Source organism: Pangasianodon hypophthalmus, chromosome 18 (assembly GCF_027358585.1).
Source record: "Pangasianodon hypophthalmus isolate fPanHyp1 chromosome 18, fPanHyp1.pri, whole genome shotgun sequence".
Classification (NCBI taxonomy): domain Eukaryota; kingdom Metazoa; phylum Chordata; class Actinopteri; order Siluriformes; family Pangasiidae; genus Pangasianodon; species Pangasianodon hypophthalmus.
This window is the reverse complement of record NC_069727.1, coordinates 3399431-3425132: the sequence shown is the minus strand read 5'-3', so window position 1 is coordinate 3425132 and position 25702 is coordinate 3399431. Positions and strand designations below refer to the sequence as shown.

Sequence of the window (25702 nt, the reverse complement as noted above, 5' to 3'; positions counted from 1 at the left end):
TCACAGAGATCACACTTTTTCCCCATTCTGATGTTTGATGTTTGAACATTAACTAAAACTCTTGACCTGCATCTACATAATTTTATGCATTGTGCTGCTGCCACATGATTGGCTGATTGGATAACTGTATAGATGAGCATGCGTACAGTTGTTCCTATTAAAGTGGACAGTGAGTGTGTGTTTTTAATTTTTTTTTTTTTGCACATTGTATTTGAACTCTTTTTATTTCTTTTACAAAAAAATCTGATTATCCAGGCAGCATCTTTTAAAGAGAGAATCGAGATGCATTTAAGAATCTTAGAATAGTAACTCACTCATTGAGAATTGTGAATATTGACAAGTGGTTTATTCAGCAGGAATGGTGAACAGTCTGTCAGTTATTTCCATATTGTCTAGAGAAGACAACACATCACCAGTCATGGAAGCCTCATTACAAAAGACAAAAAATTCTCAATGTGGAAAAAAAAAATTCAATTTGATTTTACGACAGTTTAAAATTACGTGTCTCTTTTACCTGTGGAGTTAAACTATACAGGCAACTATAATGTGACTACCGATAATATCTGCACTGTTACAGAAGGAAATATATTTATATACACATTTGTATCAACTTCAGTTTTGGATCTTGACAGTACGTAGCAGGAGTGTTGATTAGCATTTTAGATAATAACCCTAGCATAATAACCCTATTTTGGTGGGTTTGCATGTTATAACATAAAATATAGCCTGGAAATGATAGAAAAGACTATAAAATAACTTTTAAAATGTCAACATACAATTGAAAATGTGCTTATTTATGTAAGATTTACTTCTGTAATCCATCTGTAACAGCATAACCCTGCGTTTACACGAGCAAGTCACTTGGAGTTTGTCTGAGAAATGGTAGTGGACAAAATGTACAGCCTACAGCTGACAAATAAAATAACGCCCCAATCAATGTAAAAAAAAAATTCATTTCATATACTTTGCTTCGTACTAGCTCACTTAGCAGATTAGCAAAGCAAGCTAACCTTACTGGCTACGTGCATTCAGCTACTTTCTTCCAAGCTTTATTTTCTCTGTAATGTCTCTATACACATTTACTGAGAGGTCATATATGAATGACAGGATCAGATGAAACCACAGTTACGAATTTTTATTCCATTTTTGAGACAGTAAACAGGCACTAATTGCAGGTATGGACTAAAGTTGTGAGCTAGGAAACGAACCACCAGCACCATAGGATTAGTCTGAGGAATCATTCAAGCCAATTGTCTGGATTTATCTCTCATTTGTCATATCTAATTTGCACATAATTGAAAAAAATCTCAATTCAAATGTTGCACCGTTGCTGAAATTGCGGTACTGTGTTGCACATGTACACCTAGTGTGAGCGCAGGGTTACATTCTCAGCAGTTACACTACACATTATAGTGCCTTATATAGCTAACATGTAACTACACAGTTATTAGACACAATATAAAATGGGACCAAAAAAACTCACAATTTTGCCATTCCATATTCCTCAAAAAAACTTTTTTGTGAGATATGTTAAAGCATGATGATGACAATAACAATGTACTGTACAACTTGAAGCAGCTCCATCACTGTGAACTCTTAATTTATCATAAATGTACCATTTCATCATATCCAAACAGCTTGAGAAATATCTTGACCTTATTCCATTTACAATACATTAAAAACCATTTTCAAAAAGTGACATGAAATTAATTTAGTAACAAACAGGGACACACAATATCAGTCCTAGCTATTCAAAATCTTTGGTATCTTTAGAATTTGTATTTTGCTATGTAACTTGAAAAATGCTTACACTTCTATTTTTATGTACGATATGGATATGGATATAGATACTGTGGCTGAGTAGAATTAAATAGAGCTTTTTATGTGTGCTAGCATGATTACTGGTAACAAAAAAATAATAATTATGCCCACTTCGGAGAGAAAAAAAAACAGAAACCAGTGAACAAGATAGTTTATAGTCGACCTATAAATTTTGGAATGTCTATCTGCTTATTTGTAACTGTGAACCATTTATTGCAAAATTGTTCATTATTGTAGAATGTTGGAAGAGGAATAAAACTCTTAAGCAGAATACTACAAGATTTCCCCAAAATTCCCAAGTAAAAGCCTTGGGTAGTAGGCCTTTCCAGTAAATTACGAATACTTATTCGTTGTAATAACCCAAATGAGCATGCCAAGCTTAGCTAGCTTAAAATTTTATCCATTAACCAGATAACATTTTAGACCGACTCTATTTGCAAAATGTTGGAGATCATTTTAATAAGTGTAATAAATAAAACAGGTCAGGCTGGAACCTACATTCAGCTGCTTGGATAATAAAGTTTTTAAGATCAAATAGAAACAGACTTGAAGTGATTACAGTGCGAAAAGAAATTCTGAACCTACAACCAAGGACGGTGTTATACCCTTCAGTGCCTTTCTTACTGCAAGTCAGTGCCAAATCCTAAGTCTTAAATCCAAACCTAAAAAAATGTATTGTAATGTAGTGTAGGGAAAGCTACACTAGCTATGTTTACATGCAGCCTAATAATCCATTATCCAATTTATAATAATCCTGATAATCCTAATTGTCTCGGTCTTGGGCACTGGTTTTGCAAAATTTGGTCTTGGTCTCGGCTGAGAGTTTGTAAAAATAATGTTTGTGTTGTCTTTTCATTTTGCCTGCACAAAGTTTCACAAAACGTAATAGGAAATAGCCTAATCATTAGCGCAATGAAGCACGAATGAAGCAAGCTAGTTGAAGTAAAGGCTTGGCATCAGAAAGGATTTGACGGTTTTTAGACTTGGTCTTGACTTGGCCTCGACCCCATTAAGACTCGGTATTGCTAGTCCTGGTCTTGGACTTGTCAATGGCGGTGTTGACTACAGCCCTACAATCCCAAATTCTCTCGCTGTAATAATGACTTCTGGATGACTGTTTAAGAGACGTAAATAATTTAATTTAAATAATTCAAAAATATGCTTCTGAATGGTGCAATAGAAAAGTTTTTGCCCCATCATCTGGAGATTGCCTGGCCAGGGAGCCAAGAAAGCAAAATTGGCTGTGCTCTCTGGATGGGAAGGGTGGCATACTTCTTCTCCCCTGTCAATCACAGTGACACTGGCCAATCATGGGCATCTGTGAGCTCATGTATGCAAAAGAGGGCAGATAGCGCTTTCCTTCGAGTGTGGTACACCATCCTGTGACGCAGCATGAGCAGCAGTTTGAAAAAGATGTGTTTGTCTTGGAGGAAGTACATGTTAGCCTTCACCCTTCTCGGTTGGTAGCTGTCATATGATTGGGAGAATTAGCAGGTATCGAAATTAAGGAGAAAAGTGGGGGAGGGCAAAGTAAAAAAAAAAAAAAAAACTCATTAAAAAAGCACTGTGATTATAAAGCTGAATTTATTGACTGAACTCTCATGCACTTTGTTGTTATAGTAACGTTGATACTAAACCTTGCTCCTCGCATGTGTGTAACTTTGGATCGAATTGCATGCATATAAACGGAGATTGTCTACACACCGCCCAGTTTAGGATACATATAAACAGTTCACACGTTATCTAAAATCGGAGTGAATTCATTCGCACTAGTGAAAATCTTCGCATGTAAACATAGCTGCTGTTTAAAACTTAAATAGGACTGGAAGTTCGTAGTTCACAGTGTTTTCTCTTTAGTTATTTGGCATAGGGATCTTGATTAAGTCCAAAGATCAATAACTTAAAATGGTAAAAAAAAAAAAAAAAAAAAAAATTGCGGGATCACAACACGTTTTTCCACCATGCATTCACAGATTTTACACAAATACATTAGCTTGCATACATCATTACCTAAAAATTTAAAAAGAGCATTAATAGACTGGTGCCCACAAGGCTGTGCAAAAAAAGGGAAGACCTCCATATCCAAACATCCAAAACTTCAGTTCACATTCCCTGCCCCCAATCCCGCCCTCACCCAGATCACGTTTCGCCAACCCTTATACTATACTACAAAATAGCACCATTATATAGTGGGTAGAGTTCTTATATTGTTCTGTTATATGACAGCATCACGTATAACAGTAAAGTAATGAACGACCAAAAAAAAAAAAAAAGGAAATGAGATGGTTAACATAAATAGGATTATTGAATACAGAGATGGCTACACAGAGGACAGTGTGATTGTGTAAATCTTGGATTTTGGAAAGAAGATTCACTAACTACGCAAAAGAACATTAATGTCACAGTCCGGATTTCCCAAAGCAGGCTGTTGGATTAGAAGAATCCTCCAGAAGAACGTTGGGCTCCGTGTGGAGCCTGGTTCCTCAGAGGTGGTGAAGTGGTGGTCTTGTGGGAACTTTATTTATAGGGATGGACAAATCCTAAATTCATTAGTTAGCCCATAATATGCTTCCCAGTCCCATGTTTAACCTAAGTGACGGCTAAGAAGTGGTAGCTAACATAATGTAATAACATATCGTGAGCTTGTTAGCTATTGAAGTGCATTAATACAGACTAAGAGTAACGAACAAAGTTTATGATTATTATAGTCTTCTAACAAAGGTTATGTTTGCATCCTTAATGCAGAGTCAGCAAGTTGTTGACTGACATTTTGGCTGTACGGGCTTCTCGCCACGTATTGCACGTGAAAGATTTTGTTCGAGTTTATTATGTTTAGCCGTAAGGTGAATACGTGTAGCAGTCAGGAGCGTTAGATGACGGTTTTGGGTCCAACTTTTTGTTCCACAATCAGTAAAAAAAAAATAATTCTACCAACAGCTACATCGCGCCTTATCCAATGTGTGTAGTGCAGCAGGTCGTGGCATTTGGAAGCTTGTGTTATAGTTACAGCACTGAGTTTCGTCATAACAAATGCGTTATGTTAAAGCATAGCTATGTACCAACTTAAAAAAAAAAAACGCTTGTTTCGTGATAGTTAATCAGGAGCAGGTTTTAGTTTCTTGCTCTGGGCAACTATGATTTAAAAACTAAAGGCTCGGACACAAAATCGGGCTACTGATTTGTCCACCCCTGTATTTAGCAAACATGTTGGTTGTGTCGGAAGTTTCACTGGGTTTTGCTTGCATCTTTTGTATAATATTGGTAGGCTTTAGTGAAAATGCTTATTGTTGTATGCGGTGTACATGCTTTGGTGAAAATGTTGGCTTTATAACCAGTCATGCAGTCTGATGTTTTATAATCGAAGCAACAACGCTTCTTGAAGCTGAACAAGTTGATCTCAGCTGTCTTTGTCAGAATTGCCACTCCATAATCTTCTATAACCTTTGCAGAAGGTTTCTGTTACTCTTTTTATGTAAAAACAAAAAGAGATCCTCCTGCTTAGCCATGTTCTCATCCTGAAAGTGTACCATCTGCTTTTAACAATATTCTGTCTAAACAGCTCTTGAATTATTCTGATTAAGCTCTTTTTCTTGTCGAAAACAAACCAAAACATAAAAAACAAAGATATTCTTCATCAGTGCTAGAGCTTGTGTACTGTCTTCGACTAAAGCTTAATCAGAAATGGTGCTGAAATTCTGCCAACTTGCATTTTGCACTGGATTGCAGCAATCTGGAATTAATTGCGAAGGCATGTCTGTGTGTTTGTGTGTGTATGTGGGAGGGACCGTTGCAACGTTCACTTCACCCATGACACAGAAAAACCTTCACCTCTCCTCCAGTGACCCACTGGCTCTATCCCACCCATCAGGAAGTGGTGCCTTGAAACAGTTTGGGTCAATTAAAGTTTCCAGTGGCTCTCTTATACAGGAGGTTTCCCACTGCCATAATATGTAGCAGCCGCTATTATATTACACTTTTTAGCAGCTATATTAATTTTGCTGTTTGGACAGATGTTGTCCCTCCCAGGTGTGGAATGGTGCAGTGTCTAAAATAGTCAGTCGTAAGGGGTGTATGTACATAGAGCTGGTCCGTTATCCTTTTTTTTTTTTTTAATTATTATTATTATTATTTATTTTTTTGCTGTTAGAGTGAACCACTCCTCTTGAAGACCAGGTAAGCTTCTACTTGTTCTTGCTTCCCTTCTTGGCACTGTCCTTTAGTTCCACTCATCCTTCTCTTAACTACATTCGATAGTTCCTCCCCCCGGTGTTCCCTCGGCTTGAGTTTTTCTGATGGACCTCCTGAAATGCAAAGAGACAGCGGCATAAGCTTCATAAGGAATAATCCACTTGGGGCGCATGCTCTGCTAGGAAAGTAATCAACGACGGAGTGGTGTAATGTTACCACCCCGAAGTTATTTTCCTATAACACTATGTCCCAAAGTGTTTTATTCCTCTTATACCACAGCAACAATTTTACAATTATAATTTTTTAATTTATTAAAAAAATGACTCAGCATACTTTTTTTTATCCATTTACAGTTACATTTTATGTTGTGGAACGTCCACGAAGTTAGTTCCTGTTGTCACTTACGTTTTAGCAGCTATAAACAGACGTTCCCTCACCATCCTCTCTTTTTTCTCTCTCTTGAAGACAAGAAAACGCAGCTTGTCATGTTACAGTGAAACCGCAAAGTGTAAAGTCTTTACAATACAAGCAGTGACACTGGAGACTCCTTCCATAAATATTATAGAAATAAACATCTCCTTACAGAAAACTTCGCCATATCAACGATTATACCTTTTTCTTTGTTTAACAATACAATTTTTAATATTAAAGAGAAACAATCTCTCAGATTTGAGAAATCAACAGTGCTGTGGTGTGATGTGGCACATAAGACATGTTTTCAATGGACAAGTTACAGACAGGAGAGGAGAAACACAACCTCCTTCTGTACTCGACGCTGCACATGTAGTGTCTCAGTGCTGAGAGATTAGTATGTAAAATTTATGAAGAGTAGGACAGCATGTGAGCCTCGTGCAGAAATTGGTGAGCTTCCTGTACATGACATATGGGAACAGGACGAAGCCTGAAGAGAGAGAGAGAGAGAGAGAGAGAGAGCCTGCAGGTCTACCACAAAATCCACTTAGCCACGTCTCCTGCTAATGGTTTCCTTTTTTATATGGGGCTCTAAAAAGCATGCAAGCAAACATTTAAAGGGGAAATTCACCATTTTAAAAAAATATATATGTATGAGAATTCTTTAGATAAATTAAAGAGTCAGAATTATTCACAATGGCATTAACAGGAACCAGGGTTCTGGGTTTTTTAAACCTTTTAACCCTGTGCAATTTTTCTTTTTTTTTTTTGCCTTGTGTTGCTGAAATGGCTCAGTACTAGTCACTATGTGGAGTTTCTGTCTTTAGTTCAGTGCTGATTTCCATGGTTTTACTGATATCCTGGGAACAAGGCAGAAATACACCCTGGATGGGACACCAGTCCATTACAGGGCACAATGCACACACACACATTCACACCTAGGGGCAATTTACACTTGGAAACTCAGTGGAATTTTTGGGAGGTGGGAGGAAACTGGAGAACCCAGAGGAAACCCACAGAGGTAACCTGAGCTCAGGATCGAATCAGGAACCCTGGAGCTGTGAGGCAGCAACGTTACCATTACATGCATCACCATACCACTCCTGTACACTGGACCACAAATCAAATGCAGTTTGCAATGCAAAAAAAAAAAATCTGGCTGGAAGTGTTTCGTATAAATTGCATCCGTCACAATTAATTTAAAACAAAAAGGCTGGAAGTGTTGGATGAACATAAGCAGAATGGCTTAAATTCAGCTCTCACAGAGCCAACACACCAACACTACAAATCACACTGATTCTGGAGCTGTAGGTAGAAACCATTATATGGAACGAAAAAAAAAATGCATAATGCTTCAGGGGAAAAAATGGTACCACAGCGTCTCACTGTTATTGGTAATCGTCACATGGCTTTGCTGATCATTTACATAAAGATAAACTGGTATTACTCGCTAATGGTTGTTTCGCCTCCTGTTGCTGTAGATCGCCAGCTCTCACTTAAAATGAACGACTTCTTTGTTGTATCATCTTGTTTTAATGCTGGTGGCTTTAGGAAAATCTTAGTTTTTAACATTTTCTAAACTGAACTAAAATGTGGCAGCAACACTGTAGGAACGTAAACATTATACTTAAATGTTGTAAGAAAACCCAAAAAACTTTTAACTTCTTATTTGGCAAATATGGCAAAGTATCAGGATGTCGAAAAGGTCAAGAAGGTCAACTATTTCCGAAAGCTATATCACTGCGACAGCTGGACAAAAAGAGAGCTAGATTTTCTAATGAATGCTAGCTACTGAGTGCTAATTTCACGTGCTAACTTGCTGACACGGTTCCTGCATACCTGTAGCCCAGTTAAGAGGCAAAGAGGTACAGACAGGGTGTTATAAGAAAAAAAACCCAGAATTACAACCATTTTATCACTATCGACATTAACGTGCAGAAGTCACATGGAATTTCACTGGTAATTTGGACGAGAAATGAAACAGATAACTTTGTGTTTATATCTAGACGTTGCGACCCCTGGTTAATAAATGTAAAGAAAATCTGAGTATTTCAAAAAATTTTCCTTTTTTTGAACATTTTTTTTTTCTTCACAACGAGCGCATTATGCTGATATTTTGAAAAATTCATTGATTTTTCCTTTAAAGAGAGATAGATATATAGATAAGCTCCATGTCCTTGCAATTTTAAACTTTTCCCAGATAATAATAACAATAATAATAATAATAATAATAATAATAAACGTACCTTACAAGATGTATGGCTGTGACCAGATATAGGTTTCTGTAAAAAGCAAAAAAAATAAATAAATAAAAATAAAAATTACAAAACATCTGAAACCACTGAAGTCACAAAAGCACTGATTTCATGATCTGTAATTTATAGCTAGCTAGCTAGGACCTTTAATGATCCTGAGGATATATATGCTAAATATGCTAAATATATATAATATAATATATGTAATATGCTAAATATATATAATATAGAAATTATTCATAAAGGTTTACCAGTCACTGCGTGGTTAATAAACATAAGCCAGCAGTTATTATTAGAGTGACTTGCTTAAAAATATACAGTATATAATTTATAACTAGGTGTTATAGCAATAAAAAAAGAGAGACAAATTGGCTATTTTGCATATAATGTTCCTTTTTACATATTGGATTACTGGAAGCAGTAGAACTGAAGCTCACCTTTGGTGTTTTGGGCGTGTCTGTGTGCCGTTGCTCTCGTACCGATCGTGGCGCTTTACCAGATTTGACTGGTGCGCAGTACATCTCGAGTCGTTTCAGCTCACAGCTCTGGAAGCAGCATTCGTCTACGATGCCACGGTTGTGCAAGCGCCGCGAGTTGGGGCCGTAGCCTGTTGGCTTGCCTGTGATGCAGACAAAAAAACGAAAAAACAAATGAGTACAGAACGACCCTGAATCAAAGACCATGTGACTTAACGGATGGTCAGTTTGTTGTCCAGATTCTGAGGTTGACTTTTGTGTTTTAACCCGAACGCAACACAGAAATTTCCACATTCCTGGATGATAACTGGGTACATAGCGTCAAATCTGTGTGTGACATGTTCTACGAGCCGGATGGAACGCTGAGACATTTGGACTGGTCTAAAGAATCACTGATGGAATCGCTACCAGAGAGGAACTGAGTTGATTTGGGTGAGTGGAAGCATGGGGAGATATCAGCAAAGAAACAACGTACACAACTAATGTTTGGCCGTGGAGTTTATCACACATTTAAGAACGTTTTCTTAATGGCATGTTCCTGCATTAGTGCTTATCTTAGGATTAAAACACTTAGTGTTATAGTAAAAATAACCAACAATAGGGTGGAGGGATGAACTAGAGTTAATGTTACCACCCCGAAGTGATTATTTTCCCAAAACATCACATCCTGAAGTGTTTGATTTCTCTTATATCACAGCAATTTTGCAAAAATTAAAATTTTCGTACATTTTTTAAAAATAAACAACATCCCTATGAATGAGCTGTTGCTATAGAAAGGGTAATATTTTAATATAAACCTGTGATTTGCAGCTGAACTATTGTCAAAATCAAGAATTACAGTACAGTTGGTTCATGTATGCTACAATAAATCTGCATTGTAACAAGACCAACTCAGTTTTTTTTCTTTAATTCAATGAAATTTTATTTATATAGCACTTTTAACAATAAATAGCTTTACAGATATCTGGATATGGATTTAGATTTAGATGCCTAATGAGCGAGGAACCCATGCTATTCTGGATGGGATATCTATGGGGCATTTTTTTTAACAGATAATGTTAATAGATATAAGTTCTTCCTTTCTTCTTCTATGTTTACCCCATTTTTTTCTCCTATTTTTTCAGATTCTCATCTCATATCTAATTCTTCACTTTGAACGACAAAATACCAACATGTCGTCTGAGACTTATGAAGGATTTCATACTCACAGTCTCCCAATTACATTTGCAAACTTTGACCAGATTTTTTTTATTCAAGTCTTCATTACGGAGGCCACGTTTGTCCATCGAGAAGCAGAATCAATTTGCAGAGAAAACTCGGTAATTACTTGGGTAGATACATTTTGCGGTGGTTAAAGAGTCAAATCATTGTAACACTGTACAACACTGAAACCTACTGTACAATGGCATATGTATCCATTCAATCAATCCAGTTTCCAGGTCTGTATTATTTGTGTTACACATTATATTGCAATTCTTTCAGTTATGGAGTCGTCAGTTTGCAATACAGTATTGCTATCAGAGATCTGGCATCTCCTAAATTCAATTCAATTTTATCTATATAGTGCTTTGAAAAACAGACACTCAAAGCTGCTGTACAAAAATCCAGATGTATGGTCCTCTCCAAAAGTATTGGAACAGAAAGGCCAATTCATTTGTTTTTGCTATACACTGAAGACATTTGGATTTGAGATCAAAAGATGAATATGAGAAGATAGATCAGAATTTCAATTTCATTTCTGATATTTACATCTAGACGTGATAAACAACTTAGAACATGGCACCTTTTGTGCCAGACCACCTAATCTTTAGATGAGCAAAAGTATTGGAATTTACTTTTGCTCTTCAGGAGGTGAAATGCATGCTCACTTGGGTTAATTGACTTGGCCAGTCTAAAACCTTCCAATTTTTCCACTGATGAAGTCATTTTTTGTGTTGGTAGTGTGTTTTGGGTCACTGTCTTGCTGCATGATGAAGTTTTTCTCAATTAGTTTGGATGCGTTTCTCTGTAAATTGGCAGACAGAATGTTTCTGCAGACTTCTGAATTTATTCTGCTGCTACCATCATGAGTAAAGATTAGTGAGTCCATTCCAAGAAGCCTTGCAAGCCCAAGCCATGACACTACCTCCACCATGCTTGACTGATGAGCTCATATGTTTCGAATCATGTTTTTGACCACTTTATCATGTTGTGAATTTTGATATGGACATCAGATAGAATGGTGCAGACTACCTAGAAATAGTAGAAATATTAACCAAATCATTTAATGACCATTATGTACGAGGTCCCTTAAGGCATCTGAGTGACGCAGTAGTTATTTCTTCTCCAGTCATCCCTTTCCAACACACACACACCCACACACACATACGTATATACACATATTGAATCCCAATCTCCCCCTTCCGGTGGCCTTTATAAAGTCTCCTGGTCTCCACTAACAATTCCCTGCTCACGTAGAGCAATACAGCTCTGATAGACTTTTCCCTGTTACCAAATAAAATAATAATAATTTAATATGGCATTTACAAGAAGGAAATGCCTTTCCCTTTCAGAGTTAATAGCTCCTGGCTCGCCGGGTTGCCAGTGCTGACAGAGTGCATTAACTTCTGCTCTGGAGCTGCTGCACACTGACAACGGTGCTTTGGGAAGAAAGGGGCTCTCATTAGGAAACACGTGCGTCCCTGCAGACCTCCAAGCCCATGGGGTGTACGACGCTACGTTCAAGATGAATCAACAAATCAGTGAATGAATGAAGGGGAACATTTTGTGAATTCTGATATGTAACATAACAAGCATGTCCAGTGTGTATTTATATTTTGAAGCTTTTTATGCATCAAAAATACTCAAATTGCTTTTGGGGAACCAAAACTCTTGGTTTGGGGAAAAACAAAACAATGCCATTAAGAAAAATTTCAGGCTCTGCATTGTTTACAACTTGTACTCAAGTGCAAAAGTTTGTACATCCTTAAGAAGAAATGTAAACAACCAAGAAAATAACAAAAATGGTTAAATATGTAATAATTTAAAAGTTTGCAGCCCCCTGTCAGTATAAGATTTAAATAGTTTTCTATGTTGCATTGATTAATTTTCTATAACAGCAGCTCTTACAATAGTGCAGCTGCAAATCACAGGTTTATACTAATGAGCTCGTCTCTGACAGGAGATGTTTATTTAACATTTATGGAAGGAGTCTCTGATTTAAGCACTTGGTAACAGTTAGAGGAAAAGCTGTAACTTCTTGTAAGTTTTCCACCACGGCAAAGTCTTCAGGCACGAGTAGTACCGAGCTGCATTTTTTGTCTTATTAAATTCAGGAGAACGTGAGGGAACAACTTTTTATATCTGCTGTAATATAAGTGACAAAGGGAACTAACTATAAATGGATAAAATATATGATATCCTTCTTTAATAAATAAAAATGATCATCACTGGCAAATTGCTGCGGTGTAAGAGGAATAAAACACTTGATTTGTGGTAACAGTGACTCCATCACACGTCATCACACCACCCTGTTGTTGATTATCTTCCTATAAAAGCATGACATTGGGCTCTTTACTCCTTACTTATCTGTAGAGAATTTGTAAGACAGGGGTGTTTAAATTGTAAGACTTTTATCTTCTGATTACTTTCAAAAACCATGGGGGATGCAAACTTTTGCACTCAATGGTCCTAGCTTGTCCTCTTCTCACTGGTCCTCTGCCCTGGCTCCACCCCCTTGCTGTTTGTAGTCATTTTCTTTTCCATGAGTTTGTGCATGTGTTTACTGGCAGTACCTAGCTGCGTTTCCATCTCCTCGGTCTCTTCAGTCGTTTAGAAGCATGGATTTCCCTATAATTAGCTGGATGTTTGTGTGTTTGACCTTGTTAAAAAAAAAAAAAAAACAACAACTAAAGCAACTGAGATCGTAAAATCATACAACTGTTCGCCTTAATGTCCCGTCCGTTCCAATGCAGCAGACGTGTTTTCACACTAATGTATGCTTGAGGATTATAAATAAAAGATCTCTGTTCTCGCTGAAGATGCTGTTTGCGTGCGAAAGAAGGAGATTTAAAGCCTAAGCTTGTGATTACACGTTCGCACAGGTTGTCAGAAGACAGCAGATTTGCTTTATGGATGATTTTCCAAACATTTAAAAAAAAAAAAAACGAAAAAAAAGAAAGAAAGGCCTCTCAAATTAACATCCGCTGTTTTTCCCTGCCATTGCTGAAGCATCATAAACAAAAACGAGTAAACAACCTTTTATGCTTATAATCATAGTCAATTGAAGTAATGACACACAATATGGTTGGATGGAGCTGTTTTGATGTTTTTCTTGTTTTCAGCTGCCGACATGTGGGCCACATTAGCCTTCTTTTGTGTGTGTGTTCCTTTCACTTGTTTTTTTTATTGACCCAAGATTTAAATTTCTTTTTAGGAGGATCCTCGTATGGATTGCATGCTGCTTGATTGAATAAGGCTGGGAGGCAGTCAAGTAAACTCAGCTATAGATGCGAAACATAGCAAATGGAATCAGTTCTGTAGATTACTTTCTGATGAGTTAGAGCCTACACTCTGAGAAAAAGAGGGTTCTTCAAGGGTTATAATGGTCCACTGGATACTTAACGGTTCTTCTAGCTAATGCTAACAACTTTATTGTTCTATTTTCTCTTAATTTAGTCATGGCCAATTTCAGACCCTACAATTAAGGGTTCTTCGGTTGTTCCTTTGGCAGACGCCTTAAAATGTTCAGATATGGTTCCACGTAGAACCCTTTTCTGGATGCTAAGGACCCATAATTATGCAATAAACCCTTAAAGAATCCTTGAAGAACCTAAGAGTGTAGGTATTAACTGGGTATTTGGAACAAACTCCAAATTCTTCAAGGCTTCTTCAAAGGTTTCAAGACTTCTTAGTCTCCTAAAAGGGTTCTACTTGGAGATAGAGATAAGGGAACACTCTGTTTTGGGGTCCTACGGAGTATTTTTAGGGTTCCCCTTATGGGTAGAAGAACCAAAGAGTGCATCTAGTACCAAGATGGTTTAGTTGTTAAAGTGTAAGGTTTAAACCTCTGGTGAGAGGTTCTAAGATAAGCAATCGTATAAGCAATAATACCCAGTTAATGGCATACACCAGAACAGTTAATGGTAATATCTCAGGCATTTAATATTTAGCTAACTGTCTCGGTATTTGGTGCGCTCTTCAAGCGTTCTTTAAGGGTTCGTTGGATAATTAAGGGTTCTTAGCTTCCTAAATGTTCCCCAAGAAGGACAACCAAAGCACCCTTAAGAGTATACTCACTAGGACAAGAGACTAGCTTTAAATAGCTTTATACTACATTTATTCTTGACTATGATTGGTCAGAAGGTGTTGATTAATGTTATATAACAGCAGCTCTGACAGTAGTTCAGATTCAAATCACATGTTTATTTTAATGCACTTGTTATAATACGTTATCATTTCTATAGTAACAACTCATCCATGGGGACTTCCACATAAACAAAGTAAAAAAAAACTTTTTCGTAATTGTTGATATGATAAAGTTTTCTGTGAGAAGACGTCTGTTTAACATTTGCATTAACGTCTATGCAAATAGGCTTGTTTATTATAGTGTCTATCTGGTGTAGTTAGGTGTGTAAATGCTTCATTAGGGTGGCTAACTGATCCGTTTTTCTGTTTAGCTCGGGTTTTAGCATCCAGCAGAGTAAGACTGGCTTTCTTGCAGTTTGTATCTTGAAAAATGTTTAATATTTGACCACTGATATCATGTACGCTGCAGAGCAGCATTGCTGTTTCTCAATCCTGGTCCAGAAGTACCATTGCCCTACACATTCTCATCCAGTCTAGTCTTGCTAATGAGTTGAATCAGGTGAGTTGGGATCATGGAAAACACCAAAATGTGACACTGCTGTAGATGAAACAGTGCTGTAGATGAAGCCCTTCTGCATAAGACAGCTGGAACACCACCGCTGGGATCCACACTGGAGTTCCAGATGTGTTGTATGGCGTCGGGTTTGCTGATTCATTGTAACCAGTGTAGCAGTCAATCAAGGGCATCTGTTACTGAGGCGGTTTGTGTTCCACTCCAAGAACACTGAGCAGCTTGAGAAGATATGTGCAGGCTTTCACTCTTCCAAATTTGTGGTGCTCGCGTGCAGCCGACCTACAACGGGATTTGGCTTCGGTTGAACTCGGCAGACGTTTTTTTTTGTACGATTTGTGAAATTCGCTCCATCGCCAAAGCATTTCATACAATCACTTTCCTGATCGAGCCATTTCATGCTCCTAAAACGGCTGGTGGCCAACGTGCAGTAGCCTGAACGTTCAGCTGACTGTGCATGACTCCCACTGTTCCAGGGAGCTCGGCAAAGAGCAACGTCTTCCAGAGTGGCACTTTTGGGAGCTGACTTTTACTGCCTCACTGTGGTTATTAAAAAAAAAAAAAAACATTCTAGACTCCAGGAGCAGTCATGAGCACACTGATTGAGTAGTGTCAGAGTGTTTACGGAGCACTGGGGACCACAAAAGCAGCTCAAACCCTGGAAACAACCTCATCACTGACATGACAAACACCTACAGCCAAACCAAATTCTTTGCACTTTCTGTTGGCTGAGCATTCGTTATGCAGTTCAAATCTTATTGAGACACTCTTAACGTGCCACTCAACACAGCAGAGAAGACGTGAAGCTTCCAAGAATACCACTGATACGTGATTGTCCAGTCTGTAGAGTCACCATGACATGGCTTATTAGCTGGGAGTTGATTCCGTAGGCTGACATATTTCCTTCTGAAACAGGCAAGAGTGAGCAAGGCACGCCTCCAGGGGCGGGACATATGTATTCTAGAGAGCATTTAATTGGGCGATCACAAAGTTATGCAAAGATCTAAATCATCATAGTATTGTATTGGTGTCCATAACACTAAGAAACAGGTACAAAAGCTCTGAAACACCAATTGCGATTTCAGTGGCACCAGTACCGCACTAGTATAGTATGAAGACTATTCAGCGTCAACTATCATTTTGTACAACCTGGGTGAAATCTTAGGCTTAGTCATGTCTGATGACATGTGTGTTCACTCTTCATTTTGTTCGTCATTGGAAAATCAACACCTTTCATCATGGCACCGAAATGCACCCAGGAGGCCTTTATGTGCGTATTCTGCGTGAGTCCAGCGAGGGAGAACATCCTAATCATCCTGTAATCCCTCGTAATCCTTTGCTGCTCTGGGACCAGAGCCGACTCTGTGTGTGTGTGTGTGTGTGTGTGTGTGTGTATGTGTATGTGTGTGTGTGTGAATTTTGTTGATTTGCTGCTGCTGCTACAGCTGCTTCCAACGATTAGCACGCAAGCCTCAAAAAAAAAAAAAAAAAAGGAGTGCTACACGTCACTGCTTACTTTTTATGTGTACTCTCATCTCAACAGTTAGCTTAGCTCAGTGATGATTATGCATACTGCTTTTCACTGTCGTTTCTTTTTGTTTTTTACCTCCCAGATAAAGATTTTATAATCCCCTTTACAGCAAAGATGGAAATTTCCACACATGTTAATCCGTTTCTGGAAAAAATGGGAATGCATCAATAGCCGTGCACAGCAAGTTCAGTGAGGGAAATCTCATGAATGTATTATGTATTAGGAATCCCTTTCCTTTTGCAGGAAACATTTCAGTCCTGAAATTTGAAATGGACTTTCTGAGCTTGCTTCATTGTTATTGTCTTGGCAAAGAAACGAACACCCAGGAGCTTTTATCTAGCACTCTCAGTCTCTAGCTAGTGCTAATATAACCTTGTTTTTGTCCTATTTTGTGTAAATTTAGTCATTACCAATTCCAGTCTATAGACTCTTTAAAATTTAGAACACTAAAGGGTTCTTTGGTTGTCCATCTGGAAGAACCGTTAAAGGATCCACTCAGTTTTTTTGGAAGCTAAGAATCCGTAATTATCAAATGAACCCTTCTTAGCTGGCTAAGTTACTAATTATTTCTGGGGTTTTTCTGCTTAATACCTAGAACCTGTAAGTTGTTAAAAAGAGCTAAATTGTCTTAGTACTCTCTTTAAATGTTCTGGAAGGGTTCACTGGATAATGCTAATAACCCCATAAGAGAGTGTTTTCCTATCAGAAAGCAACAAGTAATTCCAAATCGAACCCTTTTTTGAAGCTAAGAGACCTTAATTATTCAATGATCCCTTATAGAACCCTTGAAGAACCATTGTGGTATGTGGTAGAAACTCCAAGTTATTGCTAATTACTTTCTTCTTAATATCTCTGGGTCTTGGTACTTGGTACATTCTTCGAGGGTTCTTCAAAGGTTCACGGGTTCAAGGGTTCTACTTGAGTTCTACTTATCTCCTTAGAGATAAGGAAACACATCTGTTTTGGGGTTCTACATAGTATTTTTAAGGGTTCCCTCTAAGGGTAGAAGAACCAAAGAATGCATCTAGTACCAAGCTGTTAAAGTTTAAGATTTAAACCTCTGGTGAGAAAAGGATTCTTCTTAATACCTAGAACCTGTCAAGCATTTAAAACTGTCTTTGTACTTGGTACACTCTTAATGGTTCTTTAAGGGTTCACTGGAAATTTAAAGCTTCTTAGCCTCCTAAAATGGCTCTACTTTGAGATAGCGAAAGGTAAACACTCTCTAGTGGGGTTCTACAAAGAACCTTTAAGGCAGCAGTCAGCTAGTGTGGCTGCAGGCTTTCATTACAGCCAAACTGGAGGCCCACTTGATAGTTGAGATGAACCGATTAAACGAGTGAAATCAGGTGTGAAAGTCTGCAGCCACACCGGCCCTTTGTGGATAAGACTAAAGATCCATGATTTAAGCATTCCATCAGAAGGATAACCAAAAATCCCTTGACGTGTGCACCAAGTACCAAGACCATTTAGCTCCATTTTAAACCACCAACAGCTTCTAGGTATTAAGAAGAAAATAGTAGAAAAATAATTTTGAGCTTGTACCACACACTTTCCCAGTCAATATACACACTTGCAGAAAAGGGTTCTTAATATCTAGAATCTGCTTAACATTTATCTAAACTGTCTTGGTTCTTGGTGCACTTTTCAAGGGTTCTTTAAGGGTTCGTTGGATAAAGGGTTCTTAGCCTCCTAAAATGGTTCTACTTGAAGATATTGACAGTGAAGGACTCTGTTGTGGTGTTCTACATAGAACCTTTAAGGGTTCCCCCAGAGATGCAACCAAAGAGGCCTTAAAGTTTCTAAGTTTTGTTAAAGCTGATATTGATAATGACTAAATTGAGAGAAAAAAGGTTACGTTATGTTTTTCTAACAGTGTTGTTCTTTCTCTCCAATCAGCTCGCAGTCTGGGAGGGCCGAATATGCCTATGAGCTAACAGCTGGACAACCCATATAGATATACTACATGTTGTCATTTGAAGGGTGTTTTCACACTTGCTCTGATTACTCAAGTCCACACTCAGGAGTGATTCTTGACTCATCTGGGGTGGGGCTCATAAGCACAAGTTTGCTTTCAATTGATTGCACAATTCTATATGCCACTTTTAGCGAATGGTGACCAGGAAGTAATGTGAAAGGATAAACTAATCACGTTATGCGATATGCAGTGCAGACAGCGCATACGTTCCACACATTACGCAGTCCACACCACGGATCAGTTATAGCGAGCCCCAAACCACCATTTTGAAAGGGAACAGGGATCGGTCCTCTGGACCACTCCCGGGCTCCAAAACAGCTTTCACACTTCATCAAACGTACCGAATTCCCAGAGCAAACGGCCACAAAACACGCAAGTGTGAAAACGACCTAGAACTAAACTCTGGATAAAAACTTTAGTTTTCCAGATCATAACTACAACTAAAAAAAGGAAAAAAGTCAGATAATGTGAGTCGTTAGCAGCGACGTGGCACGACTATTCAAGCTGGCTGATTATTTGTTGAGATGGCTGCGGTGGCTCAGCGGTTATGACTCTGTGGTAGTGACCAGAAGGTTGTGAGTTCAAATCCCACAACTGCCAGAAAGTCTCTGTTGGTTTGCTTTGGGAAAAAGCTGTCCACTGAGAGAAAAGCAGAGTCTATAATCTAACGTCCAGATTAGCTGATTACTAAAATAATCTTTCCTGTGTAATAAAAATGAACATGCAGTGTCCTAATAATTTCCACTTAACAACTCAAACCTCTGAGTTTATGCGCTGTACCCGGCCAGTCCTATTCCACTTTCAGCATGCGGTAATGATGCAACAGTTTCACAGAAAGTTCAGATTACCGTAAATGTGTTTGCTTTGGACTTGATTCAGAGAAAAAACAAACCCTCAGTCACTGAAAGGCCATAAAGGATCTGGCCAACTCCTCTTTTTTGACCACTGAACAGCCCCATGGCTGTTGACAGGAAAAGTAACTTTCCGTCTCAGTTTGAGCTTCATTCAGTTCGACTTACTTTTTACACAATGTGTGTGAAATTAATCTTTTTAGTGCCGGCGTATATCCACTTGTCAGAATGCAAAGCCGTATGTCAGAGCGGTCGGCCCGAGACGTTCACACCTCCTCAGCTCGTTCAGCAAAGAACTTTCTCTTCAGCAGTGGATGCCTACTCGGCAAATCATTAACATTTGGTTTTTATTATTGTACTGCTAACTGTGAGGGTTTATGAATTAATTTTTTTACTTCAAAAGTGGGTACTAGCAATTTCTCACACTCCCATACAACTCCCATTGTTCTTAACTTGTTTTTGGGCCATGACTATGGGAGTAACTGATTATTGCATTACGAAAATTAGTTTTATTTCTGTTTCTAAGCCATATTCAGAAACGGGTCATGTTTCTGCTACAAACAGCGCCCCCTGGGTGTAGTACACACGCAGAAAGTGAATTCAGTGCTCTTAAACTGCTCGTCTCACTTGGGCGTGGCCTGCACTATACAAAATGTACAACCTACAACTAATTAGTTAAACACAGCTAAAATAATGCATGAATCAGTGTGAAATTTGGGTGTTTGATTTACGTTACATAGTACTAGCTTCACTGGCAGACTAGCAAAGCTACGTACACTCACCAGAGGCACCAACAATCTCTGCTACTTTCTTCCATGCTTTATTTTTCTTTGCAATGTCTCTGGACACTCAACGACAGGATAAAGATGAAACCACAGTTAGAAGTTTTTCCTTTCATTTTTGTGCATCAGACAGTAACTGGGAACTGACTGCAGGTAGGAACTAAAGGTGTGAGCGGGGAACTGAAGAAACGTCGGACCACACGTTCAATAGGATTGGTCTGAGGAATCATTCAAGCCAGTTGCTTGGATTTGTCGCTTTAGCACATCATACTTAATTTGCGTAGAACTGAGAAAAGCTAGATTAAACGTCAATTGTCGCATTGTCGATTTGATGTTTGACGTTTTCGCTGAAATCGCAGCTCCGTGTTGTGTATTGTACACTGAAAATTAACAATCGCATTCTGCTTTGTCGCTTGCAAACCAGAACCTAGTATGTTGACATGAGCACTAATATAACTTATGATGCTTTTGTTTGCGTAGCACATAATCGCTTAGTTTTTGAGATTTTGCCAGCACAATGATTCCCAAGCCACTCCTTGCCAGTTTTATTTCTTTCATTCTACTTTCCAACATGTGCAGAATCTACACTCAGTGATTACCTGGCTCGGGTGTTTTGGGTGCTCGAAGGGGGACAAAATAACTATTTGTGAAATATGTCAAAATCTCGGTCATTTTGTGTTATCTGTTCATTAGCGCAACAGAGTACACTAGGCTTACGTCACATAGGATCACCTGGTATTGGCTGTTGGTATTACACGAGTAAATGAGCTCGGTATTGCTATCGGTGCATCCCTAATTAACTTGAGTGACAAATTTGAATCTGTATTTCAACTTTTATCAGAGTATTTCTTTATAATAGGGCTTTTACTTAAGTACAGAGTTTACAGGCGGTTCTTAAAATATTGATTTGCATATTTTTCCTGTAGTCTGCAAGAAAGCGAGCCACGTTTCCTCTTATTTAATATCAGACCGCAGGTATCCGTTTACTTTTCTTCACAGCACAAATTATTTCTTGCATCTTACTTTATGAACCTCTCCAGACCTTCTCCAGGCTCCAGACCTTCTCTTTGAATAGGAGAACACCTTGTGCCTCGGTGTTCTCCACATAAGAACGCATTTCATTTCAGCGCATGATTTAAGTCTCGGAAGGGAAGTGAAAGGGTTTTATTGGAGTGCTCTATGTTCTCGATCGGAAAAATGCTCAGTGCTACAGTGGTTTCCTCTCTCCTTTCTCTTTCACTGAGCTTCAGCCAAACTCCACTTGGAGCGCTCAGCTGCGTCGTACTGTGAACCTATCGAGGCTGCACTTCATTTCTCTGTCAGCGTTCATCTCTGATCCTGATAGATCACCCAGACCACTTGAGCTCGAGTTTCTCCAGAGCATCGTGGCGTTCGGTTAGCTCGACATGTGTGCACAAAGATCAGCACTTTTTCAAGTATACAATGGCAAACGTTGTTATTTAAATAGACTCACACTATATTGGTATTATATTATGGGTGAGTCAGATTGTGCACGTGCAGAGGTATATACAAAGTACATATTAAAATGCTAAAAAGGAATATGGTATAAATAGGCTAGATACAGTTATAACACACAATGATACAGCACAATACACAGCCTGACACGCTTCTACAGTCTCAGTGTATAGCCTAATTATTATGTATCCTACTTACAAATTTTGGGATTAATGACACAGAATTTCGACGTTACACAACATGTTAAGTTGTGAGCACAAGTTACACAATTCATGGCTATGACTTTGGTATCTCAACAGGTCATGCCTTCTTAAAAAAAGAGGCTCTGTAAATCCCAGATGATATATGCACTTTTATTTATTGTTGGTTTGTTTATTTGTTTAGCAGTAAGTGCTTGGATCCGGAGCCTATCATACGAACACCGAGCACAAGGCACTCATTCACACTCAATCACACGCTCATTCACATGCTCATTCACACACTCGTTCACACCTAGGGGCAATTTAGAGTTGCCAGTGCATGTTTTTGGGAGGTGGGAGGAAACCGGAGAATGCAGAGGAAACCCTGCACAGAAACCCAGCACAGACTTGAGCTCAGGTTCGAACCCGGGAACCTCTACCTGTTTATTCACTTATTTACTCACATCTTTATCTACTAAGATATTTATTTATTTATTTATTTATTTGGCCTTTTTATCCTTTTTGATATCAGGTATTGTGATACTTGGTATCAGTATCAGAGTCAAAACGATAGTATTGTAACAACCCTGGAGACAAAAAGTTACCTGAAAGCTTTTTTTTTTTAAGTGAACTGAAGCAAAAAGCTTGCATTTCTTTTATTTTCATTTATTTATGAGGAGCACATTAGCACTTCTGCTGAAGAAAGGAGAGCAGCAGCAAGAGCAGCAGCAGCAGCAAAACAAGCCTTTATGAATAAATCAAAAAGTTGCACTTACTGAAATAAAAGCCTCGGTCCCCGCACACAAACTGCAGCGTGTCCACGAGCTCCGCCCCGCACAGAGTCTCAGGCCCCGCCCTCGCCGCCACCGGCGTCAGCGCGAGCGCGCACAGCAGCAGCAGCAGCCGGGCGAGCGCGCGGCCGCGAGACACACAGCGCATGGTCCACTGCATCCGACAGAGAGAGAGAGAGAGAGGGAAAGAGAGAGAGGTGGAGAAGAGGAGGAGAGCCATCAAACTGAAACCCAGCCCAAGACAACACGCTGTTTAACACTCAATTATCACAAGCAGACATTTAACTCCATCATGTTCCCGGTGGCTCGTGCGTCTTAACAAGTGACTGGGGAAAGAATGGAAATGTTATAAAGCAATGAAAAAGTTTTTATTTATTTATTTGTTTGCTTGTTTATTTGTTTATTTATTTATTTATTCTTTCGCCCCACCTTGAAGATGCTGGCACGTGCATCCACCGGGTTGAGTGCCAAAATAACGCGCAGCCTTTCAGCTCCGAGTATTAAACCTGATCCATGCAAATATCCCCAAGAAATGGAAATGCAAACATGATCTTGTCTTCTTTCCTTTTATTTCATGCGCTTCAGTTTATCTACCGCGATGGAGATCCGCGCCCAGATCAAATCAAATCAGCAAACCCACCCTGGAGAGTGAGAGTGAGAGCGAGCAGAAGTGGGGCATTTACGCAGCGACGTTTGTGCGCATTCACGGCTTCAACGGCGTTTTTAAGATCATGCACACTCAGCAAGATGGACTCCAGCACAACTTGTGCGGTCAAGCCAATGAACTGATGCGCGTTTTGTGCGTCTTTTACACCACTAGAATTTTATCCCCCCAAAAAGAAAAAAAAAAAAAAAAAACGTGCCCAAACTTTGCCAGGACGCAGCGTCTAATCTGTGCATGCATGCATAAAAAAAAAAAAAAAAGGTTTAGGATTTCTGGATGGCTCTAAGGCTTGAGCATCCTTTCCAGACACAACTAAACAGATCTATGCTTTAAATTTTTTGATCAGGTTGCAAAGGATTTTTTTTCTTAAAAAAAAAAAAAAAAAAAAATGTCAGAAGTTACCTTTAGGACATCACCCAAATGTCCTCTAGGCATCCCAGCGTCTGTCCGAAGAAAACACTTGTTCCAAAGTCATTAAAATAAAAGATAAATTAATTTAAAAAAAAAAAAAAAAAAAAAAAAAGCTGCGAGAAAAGAAGCGGCGAGGAGGAAACGCGGTGCCGGTGTCACGTCTCGATATTCCGACTTTGTTCCATTGCGCAGGCTCGATTCGGAGACGTGAGATTTAGCGGACAGGAGACGGATTTAGTGGAGAAAATCCCTCACATTTATCTACATTACGGAGACATTTTCAACAGGAAACAGCTGGGGCAGCACTCGCCCGCTGCCTCGTGCGCGCTAAGTTATTCGCTGAGGATTTTTGGGCCCGATTTCAAATTACGTCATCCCTCCCCCGTTTCTTAGAACAGGACTGAATTTTGATCTGTCCAAAGATCCTGCTCGATTCCTCTTGGGAACTCACAGTGCCACCCGAAACACTGCGTGGAAAACTGTCACGCGACGTGCGCTTTTACGCGTCCTTTATTCCCAACCTCTTTTACGCACTTTATATTTTCACACACAGAAAAAAAAACCAGGGTTGAATTAACACCTAAAGTGTTTACACAGCTTCAGTCTAGTTCCTACGCTTACACCCTGAGAAATAAAGCTACCAAACTCTACTTTTCTTCTCCCCCCCCCCCCCTTGTCGACGTGGTGGTACCATGTTTACACCTTTAAAAGGTACATAACCAGAGCACTGATGTACCTTTAAAGCTCGGCTCTAATCAAAGATCCACACTAGCACCCCAGAGACTAGGAGAAGTACCAGTCTGGTACCTCGGCGTGTACCAGTCAGAGCGACGCAGCCGTTAATTCATCACAGTGAAGGTGTTAATGTGATGGCGAAGATGTAGGTGTTCATCTAACGCCGCTTCTCTTCTCTGAATGTGAGGTGGACCCGAAAAGGCTTGCAGAGAGAGTATTTATTTGCACGGGATCATCTGCGCGTGAGTGATGGATGCTTTGTCTGGCTGCTCGGCTGAGTTTTGTCCATGTCGGTCTGGCTGACCGTGGAGGAATGAGCTCTCTCGGCTCTCTCACGAACACACAGCGCATTCATTACCAGGGCAAGAGACTTAGAGCTAGTTCCTAGAAAGGTTTTGCTCCACTGGCGCACGCTGGAGTGAGGCATGACTCAAAGCCGCAGAGGGAAAAAAGGCCACCGTGTACATTTCAGGGATGGACAGAGAGAAAGAGAGAGAGAGAGAGAGAAAGAGAGAAGAGAGAGAGAGAGAGAGAGAGAGGAGGTCACGCTGCTGGCAAAACGCTGTCACCTCCCACCTAGAGCATGAGCGTGCCGTCCAAACTAAAGCTGTCTCTTCGCATCACATCACAAAAAAAAAATCTGTCAGGCTTTGGGTCGTGGATGAATTTCACATTTATACACAGTCTTCTTCTTACCACTCTGCCTCCTTTAAATGATCACGACTGCGCTGTTCCACTCATCTACTGTATATTCCACTGTAAATCTGAAGACAGAAGACATTTTAAACACAAAGGAAGTGTCCTTCCCATCAACCTGCATGTATGTTTCACAGAAATAGCTTATTATAACTTTAAAAAAAAACCTACAGCACTTTTTTTCACCCCGGCTCACTTTAACTACACTTTACCTCCAAATATTATCACGAAAATATGTCAAAAAAATCATTGTTTTGGCGTTAATGTGTGAATCTCTTTCTAGAAACATCCTTTTCCATGATTCGGCCATTATACTTTATGAAAAGTGTCCATTTCTGTTCATTCACTCCACACTGCTACCTGAACACATTCGCCCCCCATGAAGTATTTGGAATATTCCATGATGAAGTCAACAGGAAGTTGCATCATTTGAATTTCTGGAAGATCCTGTGAAGATAAAGTGTGAGTTCTCTCATTCTTCTTTCCTTATTTTCAATCATTTTTCAGTTGACTGACTTTGAATCTACCACCATTTTATAAAGGGATTTTTTTTTAAATGGAAGTTTTATGTAAGGAGATGTTTATTTAACATTTATGGAA

General features: G+C 39.1%; 1 protein-coding gene across 2 annotated transcripts; it reads right to left on the bottom strand.

Moving 5' to 3' along the window:
- Positions 1 to 331: 331 nt before the first annotated feature.
- On the bottom strand, positions 332 to 24414 carry igf1 (insulin-like growth factor 1). 2 transcript variants are annotated; one of them, XM_034313382.2, is made up of 6 exons: positions 23663 to 24414; positions 22582 to 22750; positions 9113 to 9294; positions 8667 to 8702; positions 6415 to 6467; positions 332 to 6122 (listed from the first exon to the last, which is right to left on the bottom strand). In XM_034313382.2, the coding sequence occupies exons 1-6, from the start codon at positions 23693 to 23695 to the stop codon at positions 6059 to 6061; spliced, it is 537 nt and encodes a 178-aa protein (XP_034169273.1). In that variant the 5' UTR covers positions 23696 to 24414; the 3' UTR covers positions 332 to 6058. The 2 variants fall into 2 exon arrangements, with proteins under 2 accessions (XP_034169273.1, XP_034169274.1); XM_034313383.2 differs by lacking the exon at positions 6415 to 6467 and having other exon boundaries at positions 23663 to 24404.
- Positions 24415 to 25702: the final 1288 nt, after the last annotated feature.

What these genes read in the sequence shown, in the direction of transcription:
- igf1 (XM_034313382.2), bottom strand. Translation starts at nt 23,695, where the DNA reads ATGCCTAGAGGACATTTGGGTGATGTCCTAAAG. An exon ending in ATTTGGGTGATGTCCTAAAG is followed by an intron (nt 22,751 to 23,662) that starts GTAACTTCTGAC and finishes TGTCGGATGCAG; the next exon opens with TGGACCATGCGCTGTGTGTC. An exon ending in ACAGCCATACATCTTGTAAG is followed by an intron (nt 6,468 to 8,666) that starts GTACGTTTATTA and finishes CTTGTCTTCAAG; the next exon opens with AGAGAGAAAAAAGAGAGGAT.